Raw genomic sequence first — 23,045 nt, forward strand, 5'->3', positions numbered from 1 at the left:
CAGATTATATTTTAAGTCACCCCACAACCTTTTCTTTGTTAAACTAAATAAATGGAGGTCCTTGATAGTCTCACTATAAAGGCAGGCTTCATTCTTGTGCCTCTTCTCTGACTGCGCTCCAATTTATCAACATTCTTGAACTGTGAACACTGGCACTATGCAGTATTCCACAGCAGTCACATCAGCTGAAGTAGAACAAATAACCTCTTCACTCCTATTCCAGGATGCCACTTGTTTACAAATCTCAAGGGTTCACATTGGCTGGTTTGGCCACAGCACAAGAACCTGATGTTCAGCTGACTATCCCTAACAACCCCCAAATCTGAAGTTGCTAAAGTAGGAACAGAAGTATCCTTTCATTATTTATACAGGGTCTCCAGAGCTCTATTCAAAGTATTTATTCCTCTCTTATAAAAAGACACTTATGGCAAATATCATTCAGGAATTATCCTACAAAAGTACAACAAAATTAGGACAACCAAATAGGCACAAACCACAAAAGAAGCTAAAAGTTTTTTTTCGAAGCACACTAAAAATGTTAATTGAGAAACCTTGACCATACAAATTGGATACTATAATAGCACATTTCTTACAACTATGAAAATGTATGAAAATCTGCTCATTCAGATGAGTTAATTCAGGGTTTTCACATTTCAAACAATTAACCACAGAACATACATAAATAAAGGGAAACAATGTACACTACCTACTTACAAGATACTAACTTGACATTCACAAGAAGGTTAGCATTTAGAATAAATGTTAATGGATTAGGTCCTCCTTCTCCAAGAAGCAACATGACCTGCTGATGAGATGGGTGTTCTTCCACGAGAGGATCTAAGTAAGATAAACTTTCCATTAATTCAATATACCAGCCAATATTCATTTCCTCTACATCTAAAAGAGGTATTACAGACTACAACATATGAAATATGGCACTTGAAACTTGCTAAAAAAAAAACACACTCTTGAAACTAAGGCACATATATAGCAGCTAATGAATAGCAACCTCCAATTTGTTTCAAAGATGACTAGACAATATCACATATGCAAGGTAAGATAGTAGTGTGTTCTGAAGTCATAAGGAACATACTGGATCTTGACAGGAGCTTCAGGGTCACAATTAGCTAATTACAGACCTGGCTTGACATGAGTAACTAAACTTGGGTTAAGCCTCATCTCCTGGCAGACAAGATTAGAAAGGTAAAGGAATCAGCATACTAGAAATAAAATGTCTGCACTAGCTAAAATAAGGTGCAACACCTAGGGAACCACTTATGGCCAAGTTAACAAGGGATAAGATAAGCCTGGAACATGAGATAAAGACTAAATTGTGCACAGCCCATGTATGATGTACAGGGACTGGCTCCAACTAAACCAAGCCAATCCCAAAATATGTAATGCAATACATTGTCAATGTATTGCATTAAGAGAAAGAGGTTTGTTCCGTACCTCTGGACACATGGCATGCCCTATTTCCTCTTCGAGTGATCTTCATATCCCTTCCAGCATCCACAACCGTCAGTTCTCCCCATTGGGTCAGCTGTGGAGCCCCCTTGAGTGCTATCGGTATGGCACTCTATACGATGCTGCCAATTAATGTTCCCTTTAATTTTCCCCACCTTTGAGCAGAATGGGTTTTCTTATGTGCACCAATACGGAAGTGGTAAACTACTGTCATAATGGTGCACACAACAAATTCATGTAACGAGGTTGGACCCAGGGGATCTGAGTGGGGGAAGGGGCTCAGGCTGGGGGCAGAGGTTTGGAATGCAGGAGTGTGAGGGCTCCAGGCTATTGCGGGGATTTGAGGGCTCAGGGCTGGGACATAAGTCTTTGGGGTGGGGACCAGGAATGAGGCCTTTAGAAGTACAGGAGGATGCTCAGAGGTGACAGAGAGATCCCTGGCACCTTAGTGTTCATCCTTCTTAGTTAGATGTAGTTGGTTAGCAGTGGGTGTGAGGGATTTCTCCCCTCTCCACCTGTCCCCCATCTGGGACTTAAGGCATACCCAAGTCTCAGGGATTCAAGCCCTGCAGTTCCTGCTGGAAGCTCACAGGTGTCCTCGGACAGCAGATGCCCATTCTGCTAAAGATACGGATCCCAGTCCATGGCTACTGTCTGTGATGTCTTGGGGAGGCTCAATCTGAGAAGTACAGAATCTGCAAGAGTTTTAAGTCTTGAACTAAAAGGAGCAGGCCTTGAACTTAAAGAGGCTCCTTCTGACATCAGCACTCCCTCTCCAATAAAGGGCAGGACCTGGAATCAGGTGACTCAATGCAGAGCACTCTCCTGGCAGTTTCCAATGTGGTGCTTAAAAAATATTTGGCACAGCAACCTAGGTACTCTCGCTCTTCAGCATCAAAGCAACCAGCTTTCTGGAACTGTTCCCATTTCCCTTCTAGCACAGGTAGCCTGCATAGGAGTACCACTGGCAACAGTTGCTGCTGCAACCATGTCTCCCACCAGGGACAGCATGGGTGAAGGGCCCTTGGGTGAGAGATTCTCAGGCCATGCACCATCAAACACGTGGGCTCTGTACCTTCCAGCAAGCCCTATCCCTTTTGGGCTTCCTGCAGATGCAGGTAGAGAAGGTAGCAAAGCCCTCCACCCCTGATACTTCTGAGTCTGCCAGGGGCCTTATCAAAATGACACTGTAAAAAAGTCTCCCCCTGTTCAAGGCACGCTGGAGGTGTTGAGACCATCAGCACCCTGCTCTGTATCACAGTGCCGCTCTAAGTCACAGTGCCATTCCCACGAGTGCTTCTGGTCCAGCTCATGGCATCGGTCCTGCTATCTTGACCCTGGGGAGCCATTCACATTCAAATGGTGTCCTTGGACAGTGGATACTGATCCCCTTTGAGGTCCAGATCCCGATCCCCAATCTCATGGCACTGTTCAGTCTCTGCACCACACTCCGACGACCTGCTGTCCAGACTCCCACTTAAGACTGTGGGAGACTCTGTAGCACCGTTCCCAGTTGTAGCACTGGTTGCTGACCAGATGAGTCTCCACATCTATGTGCTACCAATTTGCAAGAGCCAACACACTGGACTCCACGTTGGCCATCCCATTCCAAGTCACCCTCTTTCCAATCTAAAAGGCTGCTGGGGCTTCAAACAAGTCTTGAGCAAGGTTGACAAGAGCTGTGCAGGATGCTGCAATACCCCAAAGGCCACCCCTGTGGCATTTCTGACCCCCTGGGCTTTCTACCTACTCCTGGGGGCTTCTGGGGTACAGCAGCACAGTTAGAGCCATGTGCCCCAGAGGTAACAGTTAGCCCTGGTTCATGTGCATGCTCAAGAGAGGAGTAGCTAAGTGTTCCTACCCTGCAACCTGGTGCTGCTTGTGAGGCTGAAGGAACCTCACCTCTCAGGCGTTGCACGGGGAGCTACAGAACTTGGTCCCAGCAGCGGTCTTATTGGCTCCAAGGAGGTGGTGGCAGGCATCTTCAAGTCAGGTCCGCCACCACAGAACACTGCAGGATCTCCTCCGTTGCATGACACACACACCACCCTGCAGATAGGTGGTGTGGAACAGGAAGATCCGATGGTTGATACCTTGGTGCCAGCAGGTTCCTCCAAGGTGTTGTCTGTAATTAAGACCATCCAGGCCAATGCCAAGACTATCTGGCAATATATCTGCCTGTATTCCCCTGTGGGCCAAGGGGACTGAGCAAAAATACTTTATACCCACAAAGGGGTATGAATATTTATTCAGTCACCCTCAGCCGTGCTTGTTCACAGCTGAGCTAGTAAACAAAAAGGAAATGGCAAGGCCACCAGGCTCCGGCACCCAAGTCAAAGGACACTAAGCTCCTTGACCCATTTGGCTGGAAAATTTATTCCATTGGAGATTTGATGCTCAATTTTGAGCAGATAAAATCACAAATCCCAGGCCTCCATCCTTAAAGAACTTTTGACACCTGAGTCCTGCACTGGGTTTGAACATCCCTCCAGGCATCCCTCAATGCAGCAGATTCTGCAGCACATGTATAGTCCACTGGGATAGCTATGTGCTGCAGTGTTTGGTTGCAGCCTTCCAGTCTGCCTCCAGAGGGCCAAACAAATAATCCAGAACCTTTCATTAAATAGAACTGCACTACTTGTGGAGCTGACAAACTCTAAGCTCCACAGCCTCAAGGACTCCCACAAAAAAATGAAGTCCCTGAATTCTCTGGTTACCCAACAGAAGCCTTTTAAGCCACAGGCTCTTCAGCAGCAGCCATACCCTTCCAGGTCCAGGCAGGACTTTTTCCAGAGGCATAACTGATAAGACAGACATCCCAAGCTTTCATCAGGGGTTATATAACCCTTTTGAGGGACACTTAAGTACAGATTCTAGTTCTCCAAATCTTCTTTTGGACCACTGAATACTTCGGAAGGTAGAGGTGGGACATTCTTAGTTCTGCTCTTCCCCTCCCTTGCACGCCCCCTTGCCCATCCCTCTACAGGGACCCCTCTCAAGCAATTCCTCTTAAAGGAGGTGCAGAGACTTGTAGCCTTAAAGTGGAGGAAGTTCCTCAGAAGTTCAGGGGCAAGGGACCTCTAATCCCAATACTTCCTCATCCCCAAAGGGGTGTGTCAGCCCCATCCTGAATCTGTGAAGACTCAACTTTGATGTAACCTTCAAGTTCTGTGTGGTCTCCCTGAGCACAATCATCTCTTCCTTAGATTTGTGAGACTAGTATGCCAACCCTGACATGAAGGACACAGCCTTCCACATCACCACCAGATCAGCCCTCAGGCATGACCCTTGCTTCATTGTGAACAAGGCACACAACCAGTACACAGCCCTTCCCTTTGGACAGTCTATGGCATTTCACTTCTTCACCAAGTGCATGGCAATTGCAGCAGCTTTTCTCTGTTGTTATCAAGTACAAGTTGACCCTTGTATAGATGACTAGCTTTTTGGAGGCCACTCTCACTGGCAGGTAGAGAGAGACAGGTCCTCATGGTCAGGCCCACATTTGCCCTGCTGGACTTCACGCTCAACACCAGCAAACCCATTCTTGTTCCAATGCAGGCAATAGCATTCACTGGAGCAGCCCTAGATGTGACTCAAGCAAGAGCATTCCAGCCCAAAGTGCATTTTGTGGCAATTTCACAAACAATTCTAGGCTTTACCAAATTTCCCACTATCACAGTGCCTGACACTCCTTGGGCACATGGTGGCCTGCACCTATGTGGTCTCACGTGCCTGGCTGGGACTCAGACCCATGCAAGTCCAGCTCATGTCAGTGTACCACCTGAGCTGCAACAGACTAGACACAGTGATGATAATTGCACATCACATCCTTCGGACTTCTGTGGTGCATAACCCATGAAGTGTATGCAGGTGTCCCATTCCATCCAGAAGAACCCTTTCTGGCTCTGGTCTGACATGTCCACTTTGGGTTGCGGGGGCACACTTCAGTGATATGACAACTCAGGACTTGTGGAAAGCAGAAGTGATACCTCTCCACACCAACAACAGGGAACTGAGTGCTGTTCGATCGGTGTGCCAAACATTCCTACTCCCCTTCAAGGACACTGTATAGTGGTGATGACAAAATACAAATACAACCACCATGTTTTATTTTATTTTTTATATATACATATGTGTGTGTGTTTTATATATATAAGCCTTCCAGCTACTGGGAGTTCTGTACAGCTCACCCCATTCACGTGGAGGCTTCCTACCTACCTGTCAGGTGGGTTCAGAATGAGCTGGCCAAACAGCTGAGCAGGACTTTTCATCACACAGAAAAAGCAACAATACAGTCTTCTGTACACACATTGACACTGCACTATGCCATCATTTGTCAAGCCAGAGATGATGCAGCCTTGGGCAAAGTGATGCTACAAGCACCAATCCTTTGATTCCAACCCCACCTATTAGGTAAGGCAAGGGAGTTACCTAACTGGAACTGATACAAGCAAGCATTTGAAAAAGACCTTCCGTAAATGTTTGCCTTGAAGATGTGTTCCTCGTATCTTTTCCACGCCCATCTTTGCCTCTGTTGAAGTAGCCAGCAAGAAGGAACTGAAGATGGGCGCAAGCTGTCAATTCACATGTAGAACACTATACCAGTCTCTCTCCAGGGAGCTCCTCAGCCAACCCAATGGTGAGGTATAACTTCAGACAGCTGTGTGCGCGCGTGTGAGCACACGCACACACACACACACACGCGCACGCGCGCGCGCCTTAAGGCAAGGCAAGTAAGGTGGCTGCCTGAGGCCCCACACTACACCCCTCTGTCAGCATGCCACCATGGGCCCCATCCACCAGCTGGGCCCTGCTGTCAGCATGCCACCCTGGGCTCCACAAATGCTTTGCTCAGGGCTGCACACACCTAACTGCAATAGGTATGAGCAACATATCTCAAAAAACCAACAGTAATGAGAAGGTGAACAGTCCTATCCATAACATTCCTATGCCAACTCCCATCATATCAGGGTAACTTTGCTGAGACAAGACTGAAGTTAAACAGAGTGGAAAAGGTCTTGGGAGGAACTCCAAACACTAAGTAGTACTCAAAGTCCCCAGCATCACATGTGGTCTTCAGCTTTTGGACCAGTGCTATACTTTATGCAAACACATTTGGGCTCAAATAATAATTGATATTGTTGTCTTTACATTTATGTATTTTTTTATAATATACAAATTCATGTCAACAAAGATCCAGTTACCACAATGGATCCAAAGTACAACAAAATGTGAATTTTAAAGCAATCTGGCATCCAGAATGTGTATACAAGAAGGTCCATTTATTTTTAGAAAGCTTGCATCCAATCAATATTAATATCCCTACCCCAAACGTTACCTTTTCCTTTTTCTCCCGTTGCAAGCAAGAGAGGTGGCAATGCATCATCATCATCAGGAATAAGGCTGAATTCTTTGCTAACACAGTTTTCAATACCACACAACATTCTGTAGTCTGAAGGACTAGTAGGTGAATGATTGTTAGTTTGGTCAACTGTTCCAAGACTATGACTCTTCTCGACTTTTGTAATATAAGATAATTCAGCAGTAGTTGGAATTGCAGAATCAGGACTATGCAACATCTCAGATTGTCCTGCAGTGGGCAACTGGTTGTCATCTGGAGCAACATGTAATTTTTCATTTCCTGCAGTAATTGAAGTTTCATCCTTTGGTTTTATATCAGTCACACAGATGTCATCTACCGGTCTCGCAACCTATGAGAAACAAAACAGACTGTTGATTACATTAGTTATTGACCATCCCTGAACAGCACTAGCATTTCAAATGCAAAAGCAGACAACAAAGAAGGTATACAGTCATATAAAGCAGTGTTTCTCAACTTTTTTTTTTTTTAAACAAAGGACCCCTTTTAAACAAAAAACTATAAGTATCCCCAATACCTACAATCTTCAGACACATTTTTGTCTACTATTGCAACAATTTCTTTAAACAACTTAAACATATCTGGCTAGTTGGAGGAAATTGTAAGGAACCATACATTGAAAGACTGTCTCATATAGGCAAAAAATTCTCCTTTCATCTTGTTCAGAACAAGCACACCACTGACATGGTTCAGTCATTATAACCAGACTACAGTCCACCCAGCCAAGATGACACTGTGGGATTTTGTGTATGAGAAGGAAACTGAACAGACTGTCAAAAACAGTGATGGGAACTTTGTTAATCTGAGTCTCGATGAATGGGACCATATACACAACGATCCAGTAAAATGTGCTTATGTGACAAAAAAAATGGTAGTGCCTATCTTACAGAAACATTTGATACATCAGAAATTCCTGATATAGATTACTTAAAAGTTAAAGCTATAACAAACTGACTACAAATTCAAGAGTCAAGAGTGTAGCTTTGTCACAGACAATGCTTGACATATAGAAAAGATTAAAAGACATCTAGAAGATAATAAAGGAAACCTGAAACATACATATGGGAACTGTGCTATTTAATGCATCTTTTAGTCAAAGACTTAAGTATAATTCCAGGAACAAATGAAAATGTTGACATTGCAAGATTCTTCTGTAAAAACCTACTTTGCTTCAGCTGCATTCAATAGAGCTGAAGGAACCAAACATTCTCCCAAGGTGTATGATGGAAATCAGTGGCTGAGTATTTTCACCTATTTATTAAGAACTACAGGAGTCTGATAAAAAATCTGATAAAAATAGATAGAATTAATACAATGAATGTAATTAACTGCAAACTAAAGCACAATGTAGACAATATGCTGCATATATCAAACCTATTTTCATAGCCTTGAACAACTGGCAGAAACATTGTTACTATATCACTTATGATGCTGAAATTTTTAAAGAACTTCAAAAGACACTGCAGAAAGAAATCCCCAATGACAAAGTTAAATGGCAGGAAGTAAATAAATGGATGGATCAAATGTTCACTCCACCTCATTTTCAACACAAATTCGTAGGAAAGATGACAAATTTCTGAAAAAGGAGATGCTGCTGTGACACCAAAACACGATAACTTTGTTGATTTAAAAAAAAAAAAAAAAAAAAAAAAAGGCATTCCACTGAACTAACAGAAGGCACTAAGCACCTGGACAGAGTTTGTTCGAGTGATAAACCAGCTTTTGATAGCAGTAGGACTAATTCATTCAAACCTGAGAAATCTCCTGGAAGCTGAAGAAACAGGAAAACTTTCTCTTTCAACATATGAACAAAAATGAGGAAGGAGCGGAGGAAATTTACAAGTTTTAAAAGTCTGAAAGACAACTAAGTAACTCAGGATGTTGCTGTCTCAAGAGACTTAGGTAAGTAGGAACTTAATCTCCAGTGAGTCACTTTCACTTAAGGACATATGACAATTTTCCAAGGCCGACCTGAAATAATCTGTTTAATTCACTCACTACAGTTAAACCCTTTATGTAGTTAAATGAATTATTAAAGGAAAATATGAAACTTGTCTTGACAAAAGCAGTTTGTATATCAAAAAACATTAAAGGTTCCTTTGTTTAAAATATAACCTTTCTAATTCAATGTTTTAATGGTTCCATCAAAGAGTGATAATAAAATGTTTATAGAAAAAAATGTAGTACAATGAAAAAGTTGATTAAAATTTATTTAAATCAATCCAAATCAGCCAGAAAGAGGTCAATGCAATATAATACTGCATCTGTGAGGTTGTCATCTTAAATGGAAAAACAAAGCTGTTTTAAGACAATCCACTTTTAATTTATGAAAATTATGAATCAGTGTATTCTTTTTAAATACATCATATGTACCTCTGGCAAGTCAGAGCTTACTGGACTCAGATCTTGTGAAGACCTCTTGGCTCCAGATGAGAGTTTTGTTGTGTCTGCAACTTCACCATTAGGCAAAATACCATCTGCAAACCAGACTCTCCTCTGTTCTTTGGGGCACAGACCTAAAATTAGTTTAAAAAAAAAACAGAACACTAATTTGGTATTACCACAGTTTTCCAGCAGTAAAATAGGACTTATAATATTTCAGGCTGTTTTCCAAATAAAGATTTTACATTAAACATGTTGTATTTAGTATGAACCACAGAGATAGTTTTAAGTTTTTGAAGGGCAAAAGATCTTTCTTTCTGCATATATTTATCCAAGACATAGGAATTTTCTGATTTAAAAGTAGGAAAATGTACTAAAACTAAGCAGTCACCATTCACACAAAACTGGTGCACTCTCCCATCAGAGCAGCAGAACTGTGAGCAAAGATATTCCCACACCAGGAGCAAAAGTAACCAAGTTACACGTACTGCATCATCTCCTATTTAGTTAAAAATAGTTGCTATTTACTTCATTATCTCTGAAGTAGTATATATGATACATTGTCATCCTTGTACAAGATAATACATTATCAACTAAAAAAAATTCCTATGATCTTATGTTTTAAATCAGGAAGAGAAGATGGTGATGGATTGGATGCATCCTCAGAAAGCCAACCACCAATATCACAAGGCAAGCCTTAAGTTGGAATCTGCAAGGAAAAAGAGGGTGCCCAAGAAACACCTGGCACAGAGACCTCAGGGCAGACACTAAAATGATAGGACACACCTGGTGAAAACGGGAAAAACTCACCCAGAACAGGGGATGATGGTGAATGGTCACCAATGGCCTATACCACAAGGTGTAGGAGTGGAAGAGGCCTGCCTGCCCTATATTTTAAAGATACTCAAAGTACATCTAACCTTTTATTAGGGACATTTTTCTAGTAAACAGAAAAAAAAAACAGGCACAGTTAACATAAATGAGTGACAACGTGCTTTATTTGTTATCGCTTCTAGCCAGAGAAGATGCCTCCCAACTACTTGCTTTGTTTTACTGTTTTATTACTGTAGCAGCAAGAGATCCCACCTGAGAGAACAACCCTTATGCTATATATTAGGCACAGTAAGAGACAGTCCCTACAGCAAAAGCCTACAATCTAAATAGACAAGACAAATGAATGATTACCCCCTAGCTATTTTACATATGAAAACAAGGAGACAGTGAATCTCCTAAGGTCACATCAAAAGCCTGAATCTATGGCAGAGCTCAGAACCGAATGCAGGTTTCCCTGAATCCCAACCCAGTCTCTTAACATAATAGCGTCCTTCTAATCAACAAATAGCCTTCTTTGACCAACTGATTAAAAAAACAGCCATTTTTCAAAAGCTCATATGTATCTGTTGAAAGAGCACATGTTGAATGGCTTAGAAAACAGATAACAGATTGCTTAGCATAGGAATGACTTGACTTACCATCAGCACCTGGTTGTTTCAGTACAGAGATAGGTAACAGACCAGCAGATGAAGGAGAATTAGGGGTGCCAGGTGTCTGGGCTTCCTGCAAAGGTTGAACAGCAGAACAACATTCAGAGGAGATACTGGAATTTGGGATAGGACCAGTTGGACTCATCATCCTTTCAAATGCCTGTGCTAAAAGGAAAAAACGCACTTAGTGTTTAAGATCCTACCATTTATTAAATGTTTACAGCTGACTTAAACTTTAACTTAATTATTCCTGTCTGATATTTTTCTTCAAAATATAGAATTGGACACTCCATTGTACAGTTTTTTGCTTCAGCAATGACCATATATCAAACCATGTAATGCCTACAGCCACATGCGATTCACCACAGTAATCCAACTGAGAAGAAGATTCAGAGATTCTTAAAAAAAAAAAAAAGTTGTCTATACATCTGATATGAAGAGTAAGGGTTTCCCAACTTTAAGGGATCTCCTGTCTACTAGTCACAAGTCGCATTTGCTTATCTCATGCTCATTTGTCACAATGCTTATGAAGTATTGACAAATACATACAGTAGACCCCCAACTTCCGTAAGTCCAATTTCCACACAACTTGGGGGAGCCAAGAAACCGATGAGGGGACGAGCTCTGGTGATTTTCCTGGCTCCAGCAAGTGGAAGGGAGCCAGGAACCAGGCAGCAGCCTGGCTCCTAGCTCCCCTCCGCTTCCAAAGCTAGGACACTGACCAGAACTGATGCCCTCATCACTTTTCCCATTCCTGTCAGTAGCAGCAGCTGAGAGCCTGACTCTCCACTGCTTCCACTGACAGGAGCAGGAAAACCTCTCCTGTTAGAAGCGGCAGTCGCGTTGAACTGAAACACACACAACCTATCTCAGAGCTTTACCCTATGCTCAGTAAAGGGAAAGGGAAAGAAGGATCTTTGGTGGAGTTTCAATGCCAAACATATTTAGGTGCTTGAGTCAGCTATTAAACACAGGAGAACAATGTAAATAAAGCGCTTCAACTGGGTTAAGCAGAAAGGAAGAAATTTGATTCATGGTTGCAAAAACCATGGTAAATAAAACAGGAAATGTTAAATGTTTCAGTACAAGAAATTAGGACTTGAATTTGTCGCTTTTGATCTCAACAGTAATAATGTTGCATCTTTGCACAATGTAACCTTCCTCAAAGAGGACTGCACAATGTTGCAAAGCCTATTTACACAGTACTGACTTTCATACACAAGTGGAGGCATAAAACTGGACAGGGAGACATGGTCTTGGGAACAATCTGTGGAAGACTTCTCCAGCTGAAGAGAGGCAGAAAATGTTGCCACCTCAACACATTCAGCCTCAGGAAAGAAAAAACATGCAGTAGTTTTGCAATTTAGACTCCACAGCACACAACCAAACAACAGCACTCCAGCTGCATTAGAAATCCCATGCCTTTCCATGAAGCGTATGCATAATTACTGTGGCTATAGCAGAGAACAAAGAAGGGAGATTGAAGTCACTGACATGTATTAGCCAGACAAATTATAAATCAACATTTTAATCATCTTCTTAGAAAGAAATCAATCTCTGCACTCAGGAGGAAGCATCATGCAGTCCTCAAGCAACAATTTTTCCCCCTTTGATAAAAGTAGCACAAACAAACATAAAACCAGGATCACAAATTTTTACCCTTATTAATAGATGTGTAACAGTCAATGCAGACTCTTGCTTCCTTTTCAGTGTACTGCAGCTTGCACTTCCGATTACAACAGACAGCACAGAACACCTGGGTTGAAAAAAAATCTAGTTTCAACATTTTATGTGGCGATGGTAATGCCACGTACAATTAAGACTGCATGACACTTTTCACTATAAGACTATTTTTACTTAACTTATTACCAAGCTAACCATTTGAACTGATGTTTTCCATGCTTGGTGTCTATCTTACAGTGAATGTTTTTAAATTTGAGCAACTGTAGTGTAGACAATCTCTCAAAACGAGGCGGGGTGGGGGAATTTTTGCCTTTTTTCATACATACATTCCAACAAACATTTCTTACTGCAAAGCTCTACATCCTCATGCTTTACAGCAAGAAATCTGAAGCTTTGGAGTGATTGCTTTTACACCCAGGATGCAATTTTTGCTGTTTCCTAAATGCACCTAAATTTGCCAACTTATAATCCTTAGATTTTAGGTCTTATGAAGATGGTCATTCCTTAAATAGAAGAAAATGCATTTACTCTGAACATAAGACACCTAGAAAGTGTAGGATGAGAAAAGATCAGCTTGACCATAAAGTAACTTCTAAGCAGACACTGCTTCCAGGTAGCACTAAAGAAGAGTTAAGAGTAAGCCCCAATACTTCAAGATGTAGAAGATGCTGTAGGAGAGCAGGGTTCCCAGCCTTAGACTGAACCTTTTATTCAGTGGCCCAGATGGCAAACTCACTTGCCTTTTCTCTCTCTCTCTCACTCTCTCTCTGCTTGTACTTTAGACTAGAAACGTCCTGAACTATAAAATGACAATCTGAATCTTCAGTATCCAGCAGATTATTTTCCATAGTGCAAGGGAAAGTGTACCTAGGCTGAGTGACAGAATAACTCTCCTTAACAATGAGACACAGGCAGCAATATGGATTTTCCTTGGCCACCTTCAGAAGACCTGGGTACCAGTGCTGTCAAGGTCACAAAGTTGACTCAGTTGAGCCTGATCTTCGGTATGACCCTGGGCATCAGAAAAATGGAACTGAAAACACATAGAAGATATTCGCTATAGTCCCCCAGAAACAAAATCTGAGCAAGAGCTTTTGCCTGTGTGCTCTTGCCTGGTGCTCCATCCCAGCTCAGAAGTCTATGACTGAGTGATCCCATTTACAAAATACTGCAATGGCCACCACTGGTTTCAAGGATCATTTGTGTTGATGGTTAATTCTGAATTCTGTTGATGAGCAATTATTTCTTCACGTTCTCTTCCCCCAGTAAGAACAAGAACTTTGGACAGATTTGGTTCTGGATATATTAAACCTACAGTTTTCTGGTCTCTGTGGGCAGGAGGCAGGAATGTGCTCCTTTCTGCTTCTTGATTTAATACATGACCATGGTGCTATCAAGCACTTGTACTACACATACCTAAACGAATGGGCACAAGCTTTAAGAGTCCATTATACTGCCCTGTACTGTAGTGTGTTTTCTGGACTCTAGGTGTTCTTTGAGCATGTTTTGATATACAGCCCAGCCCAGATTTGAAGCATCCTATGCAAACATGATGGCAGGAAAAAGGAGAGCAAAGGGTCTCCCAGGAAAATTGTCCGTTTTCTTCAAAATTCAAATCTTGGAGAAGAGATTGTCAGTTTCAGCTAGACATTTAGTGTGTAATAACCTCAGTCATGATAAAGGCCGATGAGGAATCAAGCTCACTAGTCAACAAAACTGCTTGGTTTGTACCGCTTTTTTCCCTGAGAGCGGTCAAGAGTTCTGAGTGCCGTAGTAAAATATATGTCCTTCAGTTAGTCTGCGATACAGCCTGTCTTCTCCAAGATATAGGTAGAAAGGAAAAAGGGAAGATATCTTTGGCTGTACTGAGAAGGCCAGAGCTGACCAGCAGTGCAAGCTTCACCCTGGTCTTTATCTGCAAAACGTCCAACAGGGAATCAGATGTCTCTGGTGAAACTGTTTGCAACTTGAGTATATTTGCCTGCCTCCTCCAGTTCCTGAAATGGTCCTCTTATCAGGAGGAGAAACTGATGATACACTGATCTATATGTTCCACAAAAGGGGTCTCACCTATTCCTCTGACATAGGCAGCTGCCCCTGCAGTTGTGAGGGGTTCATGGCTAGCACTGGCACCAGCAGTAAAGGGTCAATCAGGTGGACAGACAGCTCAGAGAGGAGCACTGCCAAAGGAGGTATGGTGCCAGAAGGGTGCCAGTGCCAAAGCTGGTCTTGTTACCTTCAAAGTCCTATATCTGGGCCACATGAAGAACTCAAGAGGGCCTTGCATGAGATGCTTCCATGATGTTTGGATCTGAGGCAAAGGCAGATGTGCAGAGTATTAAGATCAAGGCAAGGCATGCTAAAAGTTCATTTCCAAAAGGACTCCAAGTCTCTGAGATGGTTCCAGATCAAGACTAGAGAGTTTGGTACAGGCACCGAGTCAAGCTGCAAAAAACCAAGTGGTAGGCATGGGAGAGCCTTCTTGTCTCCATGGTATACCCCGCACTCAGGTCCACAGAGTCAGGAGGTTACCAGCATCCCAATCAATGAGACGTACAAGGTAATTGAGGACAACACATTGCCTCCAGAAGAACTTAAAAGACATGACAGGTCTGCCATTTGAGACTTTCCAAGGCCTGTGTGCGTCAGGAAATATAAATAGTGCTGTTCTTATCTGCTTTTACACACTTGTGATGAGATTCCTCGTCCCCTTCCTTTACTCCCACCCACTGTGCCAAGAGAGAGGTGTCAGTGATGGAGGAAATGTGTGGCACTGGGACCAAGGGCAATGGTGTCCAAAGAGGACAACAAGATGTATGCTTCCTACATCGTCACATAAATATACCTTCTGTAGCCTTTACAAGGCTCTTGGTCCAATATGGACCCAATAAAGGCTCCAAAGGCTGCTGAGACAAGTTAGGGTAGGTACACTGATCTTTTCTACATCCCCTTTTGACTACAAGAAATGCGTAAATTAGACTAACAGAAGACCTACCCTGACTGGATGTAAGCAGATTCCATTCATTTTCTGCATTAACAGGGAAGCAATTGCATCTGCACTTTTATAAAAAGGGCTATGACATCTCCCTTGCACAAGACCTTGCATACCACAGAAGGGGCCAAAGGATATATTTTTCAAGGTTCTTCTGCAGCTCAATACCAGGGATTATCTATATCTCCCACATCTGAGAATACACAGGGGAACCTGAGGATCTCTGTTTACATATGGCTAAGTAGAGACCTGTTAAGAGTTTGGCAGCTGTTTTCTGAAAATGTCATCTGTATCAGGCATGTTCTAATCCAGGGCTTCACACGCTAAGCAGGACTTTAGCCTGGAACATCAACTGCAGATTATGTAGCGACAGACACCAAAACGAAGAGTAGGAAGAAAAGATCTCCCATACTTCCAGGCAATGTGAATGAGGAAACAGCCAACTTCAATGCAGAGAAGACAAAAGCCAGGCATGCATGGTAGAGAGGGAGTCAATTTGTACACCTAGCTATGGAGAAGAAGAAAAACTGGGATTGGCTGAGCAAGGAGACTGGGATAGGACTTAAGGGGAATACTGAGGAGAAAAGAAACTCCCTGAGGCAGGGAGACTGATATGAGGAATCAGTGCAGACAAGAGTAGGCTGGAAGAGATAAATGCAGAATGGGCTAGGCTTGGGGGAAGAACAGGGGCAGGAGGATTTGTGACCACCAGAGAACAGAGTCCTTCAGAACCTCAGATAGAACCCAACATTCCCAAATCTCAACATACCTCGGTCATCAGCAAAATAGCCAGGAAACTAAACACCAAAATGAGTGTTCATCCTCTTTCGCTGTCTGATTCACATATTGGAAGACACCCTGCGGCTACTGTCAGAAAGCAGTTACCATGAGCCCAAGTGGAAAACGTCTGTGCTGTGGATCTAAAGGTTCCAACCCAGTTACTCAAACCTATGGTATCAATAGAAATCTATGACATAAGATTTTCTCCCCAGATTTCCTTTTTAAAAAGCTACAAAAATTATACACAAAAAGATGGGAAAAATTAAGTTTGTAAAGTCAAGTCCTCAAAAGTTAGGCAATGCCAGAATGAACATTATTCATAAACCCACACGGTCTGTATCATAATGCATACTCACAGGCAATCTCGATAATCACATATTTGCTCTGCAGGATGCCTGCCTCAGTAAGAGCACAGGATAGACCAGCTCTGAGGATAAGGCAGGATTATGCAGCAAGGGAAATATGTGCAAGACCTCTGCCTTATTTGCTGCAGAAATTAGAAGGCATGTAATGAATAAGGCTGGGGACAGCCAGGACAGAAAAAATGGTCTCCAAGATTAAAGCAGCTGAATATTGCTCTGGAAAATTAGATTCTCCCTCTACCACAGAACTCCAACATGATTCTGGGCAACTCGCTTAAATCATACTTCTCACCGGTAATCACTCAATGCGTTGCTCATTTTCTGGAGGGGGGTCTGACCATTTTTGGAAGCACCTGGGGTACCATATACAGAAGAGATGAGCACTCAGCTCTAAATAGAATCAATGGGAGATGTGTTTTGACCATATGAAATAGTAAAAATGACACTTTAAGTACTTGGGGGAAAAAAATCAGGCCCTAGGGATCTCGAATTGGGCACCCAAAATTAGCGTACACTGTTGATCTTAACATCTATGCTACAGCTTCCTGTGTGTAAAACAGAGTAATACGGTCATTTCACAGCAGAGATGGGACAATAAAATCTATTACTATATATGACGTACTCAGTTGCTATAGTGATGGAATGTCACAGAAAAGCCTATAAGGAAAAAATTATGTATTCCGAGCAGGCTTTAAACAATGTGCAGTAAATAATGTATAAAGCCGCTCACTGAGCCAGGATAAAACAGAGAGCAATTTGTGCTCAGTAACACTATTAGTCTGCTACAGTGAGTGAGATGGGGTCCTTGGCAAAATATAGTAGGCAATCACATAGTTAAAGACTATTCTAATGTATATACTCAAATTAATGCTGACAGGCACGAACTGAGCTAGGATACGATCCGCAGAGCCAGCAGCAATGCCATTTTTAAAAGGAGAGATAAGCAGCTCCTAGCCACGTGACTCTTTAAGGAGCCATTTGCTGCTCACACTGCTGCTACCTGACTCCTCCTGCCTGCAGTGCTGAAAGTGTAGCACTTGCTTTAAGTGGTTTAACATCCATTATATCAATTAAGTTCTACTGTTTCAGTGCAGCAGAGTGCCGAGAGCTATCCCTTCCATGTTCTATGTGTGGGGAGCCAGAGGGCTGGGAGAGCCACGTAGCCACAGTGAAGAGAAGACGGTAAAGGAGCAGCGGAGGGCATCAGTATGTGGAGTTCCTGTGCAAGGTAAGAGAATCATGGGTTTGGGCCGGGGGGAGGGGTTGTAGAAAGGTTTAAGGCTGGAGGCAGTTTGGGGGTGTGGGGAGGGTGTTATGCCTGGAGATGGCTTGGGGCTGAATCGGGGGGGTTAAGCCTGGGGGTTGGGTGGGCAGCAGGCTTAGTGTTATTTTGTGTTCGACCACTGGAACATGTAAAAAAACATTGCCATGTGTTCCCTGATGAAAAAAGGCTGGATATCCCTGGACTACCCCTGCTCCTTGGGCAGGAATCTTTTGATCTGTGTGTACACATTACCTAGCACAATAACACCTTAATTCAAGACAAGGGCTCCTAAGGGTCATATCATCCTTAAATCTAGCATCTCAGCTTTGGAATCTTAAAGTTCTTTTAACTCAGCGATTTTGCATAATATATTTTCTCCACAGTACGTCTCTGACAACGGAAAATAAGTAGCAAATGAAAACAACAATAAACTTTATTTCTCGTACCAACCACTGCACCAATTAACACGATTAAGAATGATTATGAGTGATCATCTCCACAGTTTCTCAGATTTCCTTAAGATTTGGAATACTAAAATTTACTATTCCATCATTTAGAAGGTAAAGAAAAACTGTGTATAGCCAAAAGAAAAAAAAACTCCTTTGTAATCAGCTTAAAATCAATCAATAAATAGGTCATAGGGTGAGATTTTTTCCCCCCTCAACTGTACTTTCACAGAAAAAAATCTTATATTTTTGCTTAATACTTCAAACTAAACAATCATTGCATGTTTCATTTGTAACTATATAATTGTAACTAATTATAAAATATAATTTTATGGGGTTAATGAAAGAGCCTAAGCAAATAGCACTAAATACCACGTAAAGTCACAATATTAAAAGAAGGAAATAGTAGGTCAGAACAGTCTTATTTTATGGTTCCATATACAGTGGTTTTCATTTTTTTCATTTGCAGACCCCTAAATAATTTTGAATGGAGATACAGGCCCCTTTGGAAATTATACAGTTCATGGAGCCTTGGAGTCCAAGGACCACAGGTTGAATACCTTTCTGAGATGCAAAACATGGGGGCAAAACAATTTAACTAATACAAAACAAGTGTTTTATAAACTTACTTTCCCACAAGCACGACAATGGTGTCTTCGTTTTGTAAATGTGAACTTGACTTGGCAGTTCATGCACTTGGGTGCCTCTGAATCAGGAACCCAGGGTGGCTGTGTTTGTCCCGGAATTAGAGGTGCTTTAACAGGTTGTACATTTGCATGTACACAACTTCCTCCTGCTTCCAAGCTGTTTTCTGTATCAGACTGGGCACATTTGGAGCTTATGTCAGTACTAATTTTGGTTTCTGAGAAAGAGTCCTTTGGGGATATGGTATTCACTGCCTGGAATTCTGTCGTGGGCATATTTGGCTTGCTGCTTTCGCTGTCAGTTACTGTTCTTTGAGGAAGATTAAGCAATTCTTTAGGTCTAGCACCTTCAATATGTATGTTCTGATGGCTAAAAGTAGAGACAGGTATTTCAATAGTAGTCTCAGTTACATGGTTAGAGACCTCTTGTTGAATAGGATATTTATTTTTTCCTGGAGACTCTAATTCATATTCAATATCAGCTACTGTACAAGTACTATTAATCTCTTCTCTCCCATCTCCCATTTCCTCCAGTTTTGCTCCTGTTTGTGATTCACTGACCTTTGTGAAATCCAGATTGTTCACATTTACTACATGCTCTTGATTGGCATCAGTCTCCAGCAGTTCATCCATACCTTCTAAGGGCTCTGAGTTATTGGGCTGGAGACGCTGTCCAGCTAAGAAGGCATCAAGCTCTGCATCACTAATTAGTGAATCACTTTTAATGAAGTCTTCCTCAAAAGTTAAGTCAGCCAAAACTGCACAAGTAATATTTTCATCATGACTGTCAACTGGCTGAATGCCATCAATACACAGTTCAATTTCAGATTTTTCAACAGGGACAAGAGCTGCAACCTGGATTTGGGAAGAGTCACCTTTATTAATTTTGCCAGATTCCCTCTGGTCTCCATCTATAATTATAGCTTCTTCTACTAAGCACTGATTGATTTGGTTTAGATATCCTTCCTGTTCAGAAAGTTTCGTCTTTCCAAAGGATTCCATATTGGTGAATCCATGCTTGGATTTTCCTGAAGGCAGGGTCACAGTATCACTGATGACATCTGCTTTTTTGTTCTGAGGTATATGACCACTTTTTTCGTCTGCTACAACTAACGAACTACAGATGGATACTGCAAGTGGAAGACATGACAATGAGGTTTGACCATCTTCAGCAGTGACATGTGACGTTAAAACACTGTGCAATATTTCATTGGTATTAAGTTCTGGACTGCACACATTTTCTTCTGAATTTATCTTACCTACTACCTTATTCTCAATTTGAGATGAAGAGTCTGGTAATACACCTTTTCCAGATAATTTTAAAATGCTTTTGTTTAACTCAGAATTCTTTGGCAGATCAGAAGACAAGGATTCCCCATTACTGTCATCTTCTGACTCCATATATTCGTTACCACTCCATCCAGGTGCCACTTGATTTATCACAGAGCATGGACTTTCATCTTTTAATGATTCACATGTCAGCTTTTCAAGTATCGTATCATCTTTGGAACAGAATGAATTTGGAGTCTGTGATTTCACGAAGGCAGATGTAGCATTAAGGCCTGTAATTTGTTCCAGCTGATCAAATACTTGATCATCCTTTAACCTTTCTGTCCTATTTTCACTACTGCAGGAATCTGAGAGCTTTGCTTTATCACCACTGTGTGTTTTAACATCCAACTGGCTCAACTCTCTTGTTAGAACAAGTCCTGCCTCTTGTAGTGTTGAGTCCCTAACATTCTGTTGCTCTGTAGTTGAAACACCACTGAAACCTACTGGCAAACTACAGACTGTAGCTGGTATTAAAGATAAATCAAAGGCAACCAAAGAGCTCTCACTGCAGTGGACGTCATCTGGCTGCAGCTTCTCAATATCTTCATGACTACTTTTTGCACGGATCAAATTACCCGTGTCACTGATGAGATCACATACAGGTATACTACACCCCTTCAGGCTCAAAGACTGAATTCCATTTGTGGCACCACCATCCACAGTGGACAGAAGATCGAGTCCAGTAACGTTTTTCTCATTTTGTGCTAAAGAATTCAGTTCAAACTTTGCTATGTTTATTGGAACTTGGCTGGCTAGAGAGATTTCATCTGATGCACTAACAGATTCTTGCACTTTTGGTACTAGGGACACAGGTTGTGAGTAATCCCGTTCTGAAGAGACTGAATGCTGAGTTGACTCACGCTGCTTTGCAGCTGTTCTGTAGAAGTCAAGTTCATCTATTTAAAAACAAAAAGGGATCAAAACAAAAATTTATAAAACTGGTTCCTCGCACTGTACTCCCGCTTCGCAAAAGCTTTATTTAAAACAACCACCACCACCATTTTCTGAAGAATAAATCAAACTATTTTCACTTCCTCTTAGTCTTAGCCACTGATGTTTGCTTTCCCCCATATAAAACCAAAAGACCAATCAATAAACAAAAAAGCAAAGCAGCACAAAGATCCAACTAACCTGTATTTTGCTCAAATTCATCAAGTAACTTGTCCAAGTCACAGACTGCTGCTTTAAAGTAACCGTCCATTCTAGTTATAGCTCTAGAGAAACATTAGCCCTCTTGGACCTGTAAGAAGAATGTGATGTTTTATTTACTCACAGGACTGGGTGGCAAACCATTTACCAATTTACCATAAGACGCTCTTTTGAGAATGAAAACAGTTATATGTTTTACAATGAAATATTTCCTTGCAAACTTTAGAATTGCCCCATCCTCTTTTCCCCATATACAGAGACCAAGACTATAAACACTGCATTGTAAAACCCCTTACGTTCAATATGCTCTCAAGAAACTTCACAAAGACAGAAAAAACAAAGTGGTTTAAATAGCCTTGCCAAAACTGAGTCATTTGACAGCCTCTGCTGTAATGTCACAATTTCAGAGTTTCAAAGAGTTTAAGTTAGGAATGAACTGCTAAAGAGAAAAGTTACTCACCGTAGTAACGATGGTTCTTCGAGATGTGTCCCCGTGGGTGCTCCACGATAGATGTCGGGCTCGCCCCGGAGCCACAGATCGGATCTTTCCAGCAGTTTCTGCCGGACCGCGCATGCGCCGGCACGCGCTGCTCCCCTGCGCACTCCCGGCCACGTGCGCGATCCGGTCCCCGCCAGTTCCTTGACCAACCACCTCGGATGCTCCTGAAAAATCACTAAACAGAGATCCGAAGTGGGGAGGATGGGCGGGTGGTGGAGCACCCACAGGGACACATCTCGAAGAACCATCGTTACTATGGTGAGTAACTTCTCTTTCTTCCTCAAGTGTCCCCGTGGGTGCTCCACGATAGGTGACTACCCAGCAGTAACCCAAGAAAGGAGGTGGGTAATTGGGTTATGTGCAGCTTGCCCCCAAAAAGACCACTGTCGAGAGGCGGGTATCCTCTTGCAATACCCGGTGTAGGGCATAATGCTTGGCGAAGGTGTCATAGGATGACCAGCTCGCCGCTCTGCAGATGTCTTTTAGCGCGATGCCCTTGAAAAAGGCTGTTGATGCTGCCACCGCCCGGGTGGAATGAGCCATAGGCAGGGCCAGTAAAGGAGTCTTTCGAAGTTCGTAGCACATCTTTATGCAGGACACAATGTGCTTCGAGATTCTCTGTAAAGAGAGACCCTCTCCTTTTGACCTGGGAGCGAGAGAGACTAAGAGTCTGTCCGTTTTCCGGAAGGACTTAGTTCTGTCTATGTAGAAGGCCAACGCCCTCCTCACGTCCAGGAGGTGCAGGCGTGCCTCCTTGCTGTAGCTATGAGGCTTCGGGTAAAACGAGGGTAAAACTATAGGTTCGTTAAGATGGAACTCTGAAAAAACTTTCGGAACAAAGGCTGGGTGCAGCCGTAAGGTTACCGCCTCCTTTGAGAATACCGTGCAGGGCGGCGCTGCCATAACTGCTGCGAGCTCACTCACCCTGCGAGCTGACGTGATTGCAAGCAGGAAGGTTGTCTTTATCGTAAGGAGACGGAGGGAAACCGTGGCTAAGGGTTCAAAGGGTGGTCCCGTTAGCGTGCTGAGCACCAGGTCCAAGCTCCATGATGGTGGAAGCGGTTTCCGAGGGGGGTACAGGTTTACCAGCCCCTTCAGGAACCTGGTAACAATAGGATGGGCAAACACCGTGGGCCCTTCCTCTTCATGCCGAAGAGCCGATATAGCGGCGAGATGGACCT

At 42.6% G+C, this 23,045-nt stretch overlaps 1 protein-coding gene and 1 long non-coding RNA gene across 4 annotated transcripts in view; one reads left to right on the top strand and one right to left on the bottom strand.

Annotated features, from left to right (window-relative positions):
- The window catches only part of LOC142013681 (uncharacterized), a 38,724-nt gene extending 19,865 nt beyond the window's left edge, over positions 1-18,859 (top strand). Inside the window, exons 2-4 of the long non-coding RNA XR_012645760.1 lie at positions 9,860-9,919; positions 17,620-17,758; positions 18,710-18,859. This is a non-coding gene — a long non-coding RNA (uncharacterized LOC142013681). The remainder of the gene's footprint in view (positions 1-9,859; positions 9,920-17,619; positions 17,759-18,709) is intronic.
- ZFYVE16 (zinc finger FYVE-type containing 16) overlaps positions 1-23,045 on the bottom strand; it is a 60,772-nt gene that overhangs the window by 18,677 nt on the left and 19,050 nt on the right. For 2 of the 3 annotated variants that reach the window (XM_074995390.1, XM_074995391.1), the window contains 7 exons: positions 21,348-21,456; positions 18,870-21,112; positions 12,373-12,469; positions 10,702-10,878; positions 9,221-9,363; positions 6,806-7,178; positions 715-837 (listed from right to left, as the gene is read on the bottom strand). In XM_074995390.1, the coding sequence (XP_074851491.1) occupies positions 715-837; positions 6,806-7,178; positions 9,221-9,363; positions 10,702-10,878; positions 12,373-12,469; positions 18,870-21,112; positions 21,348-21,417 (3,226 nt within the window). In that variant the 5' untranslated portion in view covers positions 21,418-21,456. Of the gene's footprint in view, positions 1-714; positions 838-6,805; positions 7,179-9,220; positions 9,364-10,701; positions 10,879-12,372; positions 12,470-18,869; positions 21,113-21,347; positions 21,841-23,045 lie in introns of those variants that run through there. The other variant, XM_074995392.1, reaches the window with a different exon arrangement.

The sequence above is a fragment of the Carettochelys insculpta genome, chromosome 5 (genome assembly GCF_033958435.1).
Source record: "Carettochelys insculpta isolate YL-2023 chromosome 5, ASM3395843v1, whole genome shotgun sequence".
Classification (NCBI taxonomy): domain Eukaryota; kingdom Metazoa; phylum Chordata; order Testudines; family Carettochelyidae; genus Carettochelys; species Carettochelys insculpta.